Source organism: Ananas comosus, linkage group 1 (assembly GCF_001540865.1).
Source record: "Ananas comosus cultivar F153 linkage group 1, ASM154086v1, whole genome shotgun sequence".
NCBI lineage: Eukaryota > Viridiplantae > Streptophyta > Magnoliopsida > Poales > Bromeliaceae > Ananas > Ananas comosus.
In genome coordinates, this window is record NC_033621.1 from 11,547,821 (window position 1) to 11,559,279 (window position 11,459).

At 43.0% G+C, this 11,459-nt stretch overlaps 2 protein-coding genes across 3 annotated transcripts; both read right to left on the reverse strand.

The window, feature by feature from the left end:
• LOC109717556 (protein JINGUBANG-like) lies at window positions 1,551–4,456 on the reverse strand. Its single transcript, XM_020243406.1, has 2 exons — window positions 3,658–4,456; window positions 1,551–3,554 (listed from the first exon to the last, which is right to left on the reverse strand). The coding sequence occupies exon 2, from the start codon at window positions 3,317–3,319 to the stop codon at window positions 1,679–1,681; it is 1,641 nt and encodes a 546-aa protein (XP_020098995.1). The 5' UTR covers window positions 3,320–3,554; window positions 3,658–4,456; the 3' UTR covers window positions 1,551–1,678.
• LOC109717563 (serine hydroxymethyltransferase, mitochondrial) lies at window positions 4,568–11,144 on the reverse strand. Of its 2 annotated transcripts, XM_020243412.1 has the most exons (16): window positions 10,932–11,144; window positions 10,779–10,832; window positions 10,585–10,671; window positions 9,906–10,027; window positions 9,739–9,815; window positions 9,017–9,141; window positions 8,029–8,121; window positions 7,549–7,641; window positions 7,250–7,447; window positions 7,050–7,154; window positions 6,526–6,591; window positions 5,877–5,954; window positions 5,504–5,615; window positions 5,325–5,435; window positions 5,016–5,191; window positions 4,568–4,814 (listed from the first exon to the last, which is right to left on the reverse strand). In XM_020243412.1, exons 1-15 carry the CDS (start codon window positions 11,034–11,036, stop codon window positions 5,040–5,042), a joined length of 1,578 nt encoding a protein of 525 aa, XP_020099001.1. In that variant the 5' UTR covers window positions 11,037–11,144; the 3' UTR covers window positions 4,568–4,814; window positions 5,016–5,039. The 2 variants fall into 2 exon arrangements, with proteins under 2 accessions (XP_020099001.1, XP_020099007.1); XM_020243418.1 differs by lacking the exon at window positions 10,932–11,144 and having other exon boundaries at window positions 10,585–10,708; window positions 10,779–10,830.

The window sequence follows — 11,459 nt, forward strand, 5'->3', positions numbered from 1 at the left end:
AAATAAATTTTGTAATTTTTCAAAATCATTATAAAGTCCAGGTATAAAATGAACTGTTAGAATCGAACGACATTCTAAAAATGGATGATCGGATTCTTCAATTTAAGATCGGAGTTATTGATCTTTATTTAGGTAGTGAATAAAATTTTCTATCAAAAATTCAATCTATTCCGATTCTTTTTGACCGTTAAACTAGCAAATATTTCATACCGACCGTTAAAAATTGTCAATTTTGTGAGCTTTTGATCATAAGGTAAATAGTATCAAAAAATTATAAAATTTGATTTCAGAAGTTTTAAATTCTCTAAATAATATTTAACAGTATGGATCGTCAATTTGGAAGCTCTATCATTGCAAACAACTTATGAGTACAAAGGCGATCGTACTCATAAGAGTATAGTAGTCGGACTATATATATATATAGAGAGAGAGAGAGAGAGAGAGAGAGAGAGTTGAGCTAGAATACTATTGATAGCAAAAATTTCATTTTGCTATTAAGTTTTTAGCCTTTGAATCAACTTTTTTCATCATTTCTAATCATTGAATTAAATATTATAACCTAGTGAGGACCACTCAATCCTAGGAGGACCACTTAACCATAAGGGACTAATATCATTCTAACTCTACAATTTTTCATTCAATGGTTAAAAATTTGATAATAAAAATGACATTTTGCTATCAATAGTATTCCAGCCTAACACACTCTCTCTCTCTCTATATATAGGGGGCCTGTGGATCACGCACGCGACACGCCACGTGCGTGTGAACCTAAAGAAATTGGGCCTTTCGTTTGTGTGTGGGATAATTGCTTAGAACCAGATCTAGTCCTCTAAAATTTAGAGGTAAGGATCGGGAACTAAAAATTTTTAAAATTTTAAATTCGTAGATCTGAGTCACATTTGTTAGGGCCTAAAAGTTCGAATAGATCACAAAATCGAGTTGAACTGTCCGAATCAGCTGCTGTTTTATCGGTGAACCGTGTTCTGAATTTTACGAAACTAGCCGAGGATGAGTAAATCATAGAAATAAAATTAAAATAGAATTATTTTAAGCATGGAAAAAAGGCCAATAACTTATTCCTCCAATTCAGTGTTCTACAAGCGCGCGCCCTTGAATATCTTAAAATATATAGCATCTCGATCGACAATCGCATGATTTAGAACATGCTCATGTACATCACATCGAAAGGTTTCGTCATACATGCATTGAACATCTCTCCGGTGAGCCACAATTCCCCTTCAAAATAAGTTGTTATAAACATATACGCAAGATGCATCTGACTCAGACAGATGGAAAACCAAACCGTTTGCGCTGAAAGATGCATGGAGTTCAAACTCCGAGCAGGAATGACGCTGCAGCGCGCATCCAAGTCATTCGAGTACGTCCCGTCCCGTATCGGCCGGTCCCTCTAGGCTCTAGCTTTCGTTTAAGTGTAAATACATACCCTTCTTATTTATTATATATACTTATATATATTATGAACAGATCAGAGATATCATGCACCCACCCTGTTCGATGGCCCAGCCCAAATATAAAAGAAGCCCGCAAGCTATTATGCATACATGTCCCAAACATTTGAATTCTCCCTGTAAAACCCGCCGGCTTAAATTGAAGTGAAGTGAAGTGAAGTGCGCATGCATGCGGCATGCTACTTCATTTGTGTTCGGCCTTAATTTTCTTATTGCTGTGATGATGATGACGACGACGATGATGATGATGATGATGATGATGCGGGAGTGGGGGTGCCCAGGGGGACGTGCTGCGGGCCCCGCAGCAGCGCCTCGGGGGGCTCCTCCGACACGCGCCACACCTTGACCGACTTGTCGAGGCTGCCGCTGTACACGATCCACCGCGGCGGCGCCGCCGACGAGCTCGACCGGGAGACGGGGGCGGGGTCGTCGTCGAAGTCGCGGTCGTCGACGACGGCGAGGCACTTGACGGGGCCGGCGTGGGCGGTGAGGACGGCGAGGCAGGCGTGGGCGCCGCCGTGGTCGCGGCGCCAGACGCAGATGGTGGTGTCGGCGGAGCCGCTGAGCAGCAGGGCGCCGGCGGAGGCGAGGCAGAGCACGGCCATCTTGTGGCCGCGCAGCGCGCCGCCGTGGGCGAGGCGGGCGGCCCGCGGCGGCGCGTCTCCGTCGGCCTCCCAGAAGTTGACGACGCCGTCGGAGGAGCCGCAGTAGACGACGGGCGCGGCGGGCGCGACGGCGAGCGCGGTGACGGCGCTCTCCTGCTTGAGCAGCGTCTGGACGGCGGCGTGGCGCGTGCCCTTGCCCTGCAGCTCGCGGCGCCACACCTTGACGGTGCCGTCGGCGGAGCCCGTGAAGACGAGCGCGTCGAAGGGCGCCGCCACCACCGCGTTGACGGCGTCGTCGTGGGCCCGCACCGACTCCAGGCACTTGGAGTCGGCGATGCGCCACACCTTGAAGGTCTTGTCCCACGACCCCGAGTAGAGCAGGCCCTGCTGCTCCTGCGCCGCGCTCAGGCACGACACCGCGTCCGAGTGCCGGATCCACAAACCTCCACCTCCTCCGCCTCCTCCTCCTCCTCCTCTCGACCGACTACCACCACTGCTGCTGGTGCCGCCGCCGCCGATGTAGGTGGAGGGGTTGAGGGTGGTGCGGATGAAGTCCTTGAGGCGGGGGAGGCTGCCGACGCGCTTGTGGACGGCGGGGTTCTTGGGGGAGACGCGCCAGACGCGGATCTTGCCGTCCTGGTGGCCGGTGAAGATGCGGTCGCCCGCGATCACGATGGCCTTCACGAGCCCGCTGCTCGACTTGAACCCGGCCATGTCCCGCTGCTTCTTCCACACCCGGATGTTCTTGCTGTCCGACCCCGTGTACAGCACGTCCCCCGCCGCCGCCAGCGAGTAGATGTGCCCCTCCTCCCGCACCAGCGACCCCATCAGCCTCGCCGTCGCCGCTGCAGCGCTCATGCTGCCCCTACCGCCCTCCTCCCCCTCCCCCTCCCTCCCATCTGATTCGCCGTAGTTACCGGCGCCGTTGTTCCAGGGGGAGCTGTGGTAAGGGGACTGGGCGGGCGTGGGGTGGCTGTTCCAGGGGGACATGGCGAAGGGCGAGCACTCCCCGCTGAGGCTGCTGGCGTAGTCGGACGACGAGTACCCGCCCGCCGCCGACGAGCTGCTGTGCCGAAAGGTCGATGGCAGGTCGGCGTCCTGATCCCCGCCGGACGACCGGAGCAGCGGGTCCGAGTGCGGCTGCGGCAGGTTCGGAATGACATGATCGCGCTCCTTCTTGTTGCCCCCACCCCCGCCCCCGCCCGGCCGAGGCACCGCGCCGTTCCCCGGGGCCTCTGCAAACATCACGCTAGCTGCTGCTACCGCCCACGCCGCCGCCACCACCGCCGCGGCCGCGGCCGCTCATTCATTCAACACCACCACCAACAAAAACAACAATAACTAACAGAGCTAACATCAACGAATTCGTTAGTTAGTTAGCTAGCTAGCTAGCTAGCACGCCAGCCAAATGTTGGGGAAGGAGAACGGTGCGTGGGTATAAATAGGGAGGAGGCTGGTCCTGAGCTGTATGTGTAGCCTCCTGTATGGAGGAAACGATACGAATGGGCTTAATTCTTTTTTTTATCATATTACATCACAGAATTAATAAGATTAATCTTAGATAACAATAACAATGTATGTACTTCCGAAGAGTAAGCGACACGTGTAGGGACATGAGGGCACGCCGCATGGGCCGAGCGCCGAAGAATGCGCCGCGCCGCAGATTATGATGATGGGAGAGGGTAAATCGACAAGCGACCGTTACACCGTCGCATGGAGGGCGTAATGCGGTTGACCAGGGACCGGTTCGTACTAATTTTGTGTTATTAATTATTTTTTCTGGTACAGGTAAAATGGAGGGTTCATTTTATGCAATAGAGATCTTTGTTTTATCAGACCAAAGCATTTCCATCTCCATAGAGCATCTCTGCAATGTCTACACTCAGATAGATGTGTGGATAATCCTGCACACTAAGATCAGATGGGGAGAATTATGAGTCCAGATATACTATCCCACTCCAGAAGATTCAATCAATTGATTTCGCTTTCTCTTTTCTGGGAAAAAGGCTTCGATGGGTCGCTATAAGAAAGCTCCACTTTCCTAAAGTCATCAAATGTATGCCAGCTGTACATACGAGGGTGCATCCACGTTAGTTTCCCGACGGTTCCGACTGGCAGACAATGGATGTTGCACTCTGCAAAGGCTTCTCTGACAGCAACAACAGTATCCCCTCAATTGCCCTGCCACTTCGCTTACTCTCACCCGAGTCATTTTTGTTTGGAGATTTTTTTTTTTTGTTCAGAAACTTAAATTTTCTTTCTTTTTCTTTTTTTTTTTGTCAAATTAGGTTGTTTTGGAGCTTACTATTGAAGAATTTAGATAGTCAAATCACTCGATAAAGTAGTTGGTTGTTATTTAAGATACTATCTAGTAGGTTGGAGATCTGAATCCCTACTTCCCAGCTACGATGAGCGATGTTAGAACCAGAGTGTAGCGAAAACTCGTAAACTGAATAGCCAATGTATTCAGAAATCAAAATCGGATCTAGTTGCTTGACAATCGAGATTTTTGTCAATAAATCTCAGAAAACCAATTTCATTGTCTTCAAATTCTTGTGAATGACATTTTCTTCATCAAATGGTACGAGCATTAACTTTGAAAAATCCGCCTCAAGCGACAATTCACTTCAAAAATTCAAGAACTGTGATCGGGCTCATCAAGCATCATAGCATCTGTTTGCTTGCAGACACAGATCAATCGGCTTCATCCTTTTGCATCATATCAGCAAAGTCAAAAATTCTGAAAGAAGCAACCACAAGAGTGTTAGTATATGTTCTCCAAGACAATATAAATTCGGCAATCCAACAGCACATATTAACAGTCGTATGTATTAAACTTGAAGAAGCACAACTACACCTGGAAGTTAACAATCAAATTCGCAAGTATCAAAAAGGCAAACACAAGTTTTAACAATCTCGTATATGCTCACGATAATCGTACCTTGCTCTTTATAACTTCACTGCACTAGTTCTTGTACTTCATTGTCTCTTTCTCAAATCCAATTGTTGGGAACTGCTTTGCATACTCCTCCACCTCGTGGCGTAGCTTTGCAATCTCAGATTGGATGTTGGCATCCGTTTGAATTGTGGCTACAAAGTCCTTCAGCTTCAAACCACCTGATTTATATAAAAACAAGCCATGATACACCAAACATTAAGTTTAGCTAGATTGCCCACTACTGACTTGCATGATTCTCAAAGGCATGGAATTTACTAAAGCAACTTCAGTTACAGTAGCAATCATTAAAACCTTTGGTTTCAGCCTTAATCTTGAGTGCTAATTTGACTGCAATATCAAAGAAGTCGGCAACTTTCGCAAAGTCATCCTCAACAAATCCCCTTGATGTAAGAGCTGGGGTTCCTGAATCAAATAGAAAATGAGATGGTAATATTTGATCATCACAGCATTGCATTAGAAAAAGGCTGTACCCATCCTGATGCCTCCTGGCACCATAGCTGACACGTCGCCAGGAACTGTGTTTTTGTTGGCTGCAATGTGGACTAATTCCAAGACTTTCTCAACTCTAGAACCATCTATTCCCTGGAAAAAATTGGGCAGAAGGACACCAGCACGATGTCTAGATGAAAGGCATGTAACAGTTTACGCAAATTTCATATTTTTATCAGCACATAGCCTGAAATATATTAAGAATATATTATGACGAGAGGAATTTGTAAAAAACAATCAGGAGAAGCTATAACTAATAGCTAGATGCGCACTTGCTGATAAAATAAGCAGCAAAAAGGAGAAGTCAGAAGATAACAGAAGAGCAAAGACAAACGAGATATAGTTCCTTATTACCTTGTTCTTCAGATTGACCAAGACTAAATGGTTTTCTGTTCCACCAGAGACAAGCTCATATCCTTTCTCAACCAAGCGCTGCACAACATTTTACTTCCCTAGTGAAAGAAGGTCTAGAAAGATAATTCAAATGACATAGAAACAATCTGATACCTAAGGAATATCACTAAAATCAGATTATAGTTTGATAAACTTTACATTAAATAAATTGGCTAAATTTAGAAAAAGAAGGAACAAGAAATAGCTTAAAATTCTCTAAGTCAAGGTACATGTATGACAAATTGACTGACAATCCATGATATATGTGTCAATCTATGCAAGCAAACATTTGCTGCATGTAGCACCAATAATATAGCCCCCCCTCCCCCCAGAAGCCATTGCTTGCCCTTATGATGATCTATCCAACTAATCAGTATCAATCATTTTCCAAAATTCCCTCCGCCCCTTTTTTTTCTTTTTTCTTTTTTCTTTTTTTTTTTTTTTTTTCAGGTAATGGACCCCTTGTATAAAACACATGTCAGACCTTCAAACATAAACTATGACTATTCATTCTTATAATGTAATTTCAGAAAGCACAGGAAAGAAGATGTTCCAACAGTTGATGTTCTATAATCGAGAGCACAAAAAAAACAAAACAGAAAAGTTGTACCAGAGCAAATTTTGCACAGTTTTTCAGAACTTGCTCTTGATAGGCTTTATACTCTTGGGTGGTTGCCTGCAGTTGCACAAGTGAAAGAGGAAAAAATCAAAATGGAGTCTCTTAAGATACATAGCTTTATGAATTCTGTTCATAACTTGCTTAATAATTTTCTTGTAGAATCTACTAGGGAACATCCACTGGCCATGATAGGGGGCATTATATTGACATGTGAAGTAAAAGTTCGAGGATCTACTTCTGGATATATTTACAGCTACTCAAGCTCGAATAGCTCAATAGAAATATGAAATTTGGTAATTGCATTTTACAAGGACCTTGCACTGCCCACGGCCGTAAGCAAAGATATGTTATTTATCGACGAAGGTGCAAGACTGATGCAGAACATTCTGAGTTTATCACCTAATTGTGTGCAATACTGCTCTTACTCCCAGTAGGCCTTTTTATAAATCAAATGTTGATTCTAATAGGCACCTCTATTAGTAAATTGAAGAATATAATTCGTAATCGACAAAAACCTGCTTCAGCGCAACTGCTAACCCAGCAATTGTATGATTATGGGGACCACCTTGCAGACCAGGAAAGACAGCAGCATTGATTTTATCTTCAAAGTCATACATAACCTTCAGAATGCAACAGCAATTTTTTTAGCCTCTGCCTCAGTACAGTGTAGAATTTGATTACCACCAGAATACTACATGGTATGTTATTGATTTACCTCATGCCCCTGTTTGTTTATTTCTTTGACCCCTTTCCTGAAAAAGATCATGGCTCCACGTGGACCACGGAGCGACTTGTGTGTGGTAGTTGTCACCACATCTGCGTAATCGAAGGGAGATGGAATGACCCCAGCTGCAACCAATCCACTGATGTGTGCCATATCTGCTAGAAGTATTGCTTTTTGCTTGTCACATACCTGCGAATTTCACAACTCAAATGTAACTATACGAATACTACCATGAGAACTAAAAATGTTATTGCAGATCAGTGCCTCAATAGCATTTGATGAAAGCTTGCCTTTCGGATGTGTTCATAATCATACAGGCGTGCATATGCACTAGCTCCAGCTACAATTAATTTCGGTCTAAAGAGAACAGCACTTTTCTCCAACTGTAAAGTTAGTCCATAAGAATCTGTAAGTATAAAGAAATGCCTGATTCAAAGGCTGCAGGTCCAGAAGAGAAATTGAATGTCAGTGAGACATGAGTTGAAAAAACCAGCTAAGAACCAGAAACCTTTACAAAGGTGATTAAATAAAGGTGCTTTGACCTCTGGTTATCAAATTTGAACTCTCAGCCTTGCTATTTCTATAAATAAGTAAAGACAAGATGTGCTTCTCAAAAATACTTTTTAGTCTCATGCTCTTTAATAAGAACACACAAATAGAATTTATTTCTGTATAGCCAAAGGCCACGCAATTTGAAAGAGAGTACAAAAATCAGTCTCGCAAAAGAACTGAGAAATTATGTCTGGGTAAGAGACAAAAAGAATAGCCACCTGGTCATAGTCAATGTATCCAGTACTCTCATTTAATCGGTAAGGCATTGTCTCAAAGAAAATTGAAACAGCAGATATCTTCTTTGTATCAGTCTGCAAATTCACATACAAACATAGTTTCAGACTATGTCACAGAAAATAAATGCAGACTAAGCAGTAACTACCAAACAAAACAGCCTTTGGTCACTCAAGACTTCCAATAGCAGATTGCATCAGAATACTTTCACTCCGCACTCATGGAAAAGTAAAATAATAGGTTGTGTGGAATCTCCGATATGATGTTTCAAACCTTCAATCTTGTTGGTTGCTAAAATGTAATTCTAACAGTTGTCATGATTTTCAAAAGAAAAAAGAATGTAGAAACAAAAAAAAAGGAAAGACGACTCCACAGAACAAGTCCACTTTTGAAAGAGTAACACATAATTAGACCTCACCAAGATCTTATCTGTATGTATCATGCATTACACTGAACAGCAGTTCATCAGTTGTACAAGTAAAGAAAATCTGTAAAAATATCACTTGACTGACAACTCTCTTCAAAATTGTCTGGCATTACATTATTGATTTATCTAGTGCTCACTTAAAAGTATATTTTAATACCTTTCATTTGCATTTTGACACAAAAACAAGGTGGAGAAAATATTTTCCACAAAAGGAAAAAAAAATCTCATCAGTCATGGCATTAGTTGTCAATAAGATAAGAGTTATAGATATGGAAGCAACTGAATGGGAGACTCTCCTGCAGAAAAGTTGGAGAAATAAGCTTTTAAGAGGATAATCATCTGTCATGATATTTTTGACTTGCTACTTACAAATGCATAATGCTAGAGATTATTACTTGTTGCAAATCCATGGACCAATTTTGAAACCAAACAATGTGCTGTAACAGTTACAGCATACATATATAATATTGGTCTGTTGATCATCATATACTGAATGCAAGGCAAAAATTCAAGTTGAACAGAGGAATAGTGCGGGTTCTGGAAACCTGGTAGCCATGAGAAAGATGTCCACCATGGGGAAGATCAAGTGCCATGATTCTCTCATGTGGCTTTAGAAGTGCAGTATAAACTTGAAAGTTAGCAGGGGATCCTGATAATGGCTGAACATTCACTGGAAAATAGGAAATAGATTAAGGTGCGCAGAACGGATGCAAGTAAATTAAAGATAGAAAGTAGCTCGGAAAACTTCATATGATTCCAGAAGCATAATAAGATTGTGCAGAAGTAGAGTGGAAATGAAAGCATATGTCGAATAATATTAAGTAATTAAAGCATATAAACAATTTTGTAGTAAATTATTTAAAAAACCAGAACATTCCAACAAGAACAAGATAGGTCTATTGATGTGTAAGAGGAAAGGGCTGCCTTTGTTTCTGGAAATTACAAGACATATCATGCATTTTTCTTCTCCATTTCTAATTTCTTCTATTAGTAGGGCACCATCATATGTAAATTATCTAACATCCAAGATGATGTAATAGGATATTTCGCACGGGACTTATTCAAATAATTTGCGAAACTAAACTCATGAGGTACCATCAAATGAAGTCGAATATACCTAACATTTTCCAAATCTAAATAAATATGATAGTAATGCTGCTCTTTCCTCTCTAATTCATCAACTCCACACTTACCGCCTGCATCTCTACTACTGCCTCCACATCAACAATGGTATAAAAAATGTTTTGCACTATAGCTTTTAGCTTACTTCCCCATTTCGATGCGTCTAAGCGAAAAGCTTCAAGGGCGCGCTTCTGACACAAGGACTCTGCCATGTCTATATATCTGGAACAAGGCAATAACAAGGATTCTCACATCTCTTCTTCTAAATTTAGAGGGCTGCATGCACACAAGGACGATGACCAAAAATCATACTCATTTCCGCCGTAGTATCGTGCGCCGGGATATCCCTCGCTATACTTGTTAGTCATGACCGACCCCACCGCCTGCATCACCGACACCGATGTGAAATTCTCCGAAGGAATCAGCTCGAGTCCCTATCGAAATCACACAAGAATCAATATTTAGTATTGCAACATTATGTCAACATTATGTTGTATCACCGATCAGGATGCTAATAAGCAACAAAAGGATCAAGAAGATTGTCAAATTATATGAAACGACCATTGTTCTCGAAAAGCTCAAGATACGAGAGAACGGTGTTTTAAATATTCATACTCGACACTGAGCTCGAGATGTTATGATAGGCCAATACTGAGCTCGAGATGTTATGATAGGCTTAGGACATGACAAGAAGCCTGACGAGACTCAAATTCAGGACCTTCTATTTTGATACCATATTAAAATATATATAACGACTGTTGTTCTCAGAAAACTTAAACTACCAGACAACAGTATTTTTAACGTTTATAGTCAACACTGAGCTCGTAATGTTATGATAGGCCCAGGACGTGGCTAGGCTTCGAACTCAAAACCTTCTGCTCTAATGTCATGACCATTATTCTCTAAAAATTTAAACTATCATAAAACAATATTTTAAATAATTTATATCCAGCGAAGATGATCAAAGGGAAAGAGAGTAAGAAGAGATGACCTTCCATTGCCGGGCTTTCTCGAGCTCGATGATGTCCGCGATCTCCGGATCGACGACTTCCAGCGGGGCGCTCAGCTGGTCCGTCCACTGCGAGCCGAAAAGGCCGAATCAGATCTTGATGATGCTGTAACGCAATTATCCAAAAACATGAAAATTAAAAATAAAAAATAAAAAAAAAAAGAAATACGGCGTACCGCGGCGCGACATCTCTGCTTCTCTTCGACGGCGGCTTCGATCGGCAGCGTAGACTTTGGGAAGATCGAATCGATCAAAAATGGTGGAGTGAGAAACCAATCAACCCATTAGGATAATGGATGCTCTACAAATATATGTACAAAAGAGCTAACCATGGACATATAGTAGAGGGAGCTCCGCCACCGCCGTAAAGGGTGCCACACGGCGGGGGAGGAGGAGGAGGAGGAGGAGAGCCTTCGGAGCGCCGCCGCCGCCATAGCCGTCGAGCGCTGCGTTTAGAATCGCGGTCCGGGGAATCGCTTTTTGGACCAACGCGCCAGGGAGAGAGAGAGAGAGAGAAAGAGAGAGAGAGAGCGAGCGAGCGCAGAGGGCTTTTTTATAAAATGACCCTCCAAAAAATTAAAATTGGTAAAATGAGCCTGTAAAAATTTTATTTGTAAAACTAACCCTCCTTTCGCCACGTGGGTGCCACGTCAGGGTTTCCTTCCAAAGACAGTGAATCGTTCGCCGTTTTCTCTTATTTCTTTTAAAGGCGGTGAATCGTTTCCCGCTTTTATCCATTTCTTTTAAAAGCGGTGAATCGTTCACCGCTTTCTCCTATTTCTTTTAAAGGCGGTAAATCGTTCACCGCATTCATTAAAATTGTGCGTGAATTATATAGGAAATAGAAAAAAGTGAGG

Excerpts from the sequence above, each read along its gene's own strand:
- LOC109717563 (XM_020243412.1), bottom strand. The coding sequence starts at position 11,036 with ATGGCGGCGGCGGCGCTCCGAAGGCTCTCCTCCTCCTCCTCCTCCTCC. Across the intron at positions 9,816-9,905 it reads CGATACTACGGCGGAAATGA|ATATATAGACATGGCAGAGT; the intron begins GTATGATTTTTG and ends GCCTTGTTCCAG. Across the intron at positions 9,142-9,738 it reads AGACGCATCGAAATGGGGAA|TGAATGTTCAGCCATTATCA; the intron begins GTAAGCTAAAAG and ends CCTATTTTCCAG.
- LOC109717556 (XM_020243406.1), bottom strand. The coding sequence starts at position 3,319 with ATGTTTGCAGAGGCCCCGGGGAACGGCGCGGTGCCTCGGCCGGGCGGG.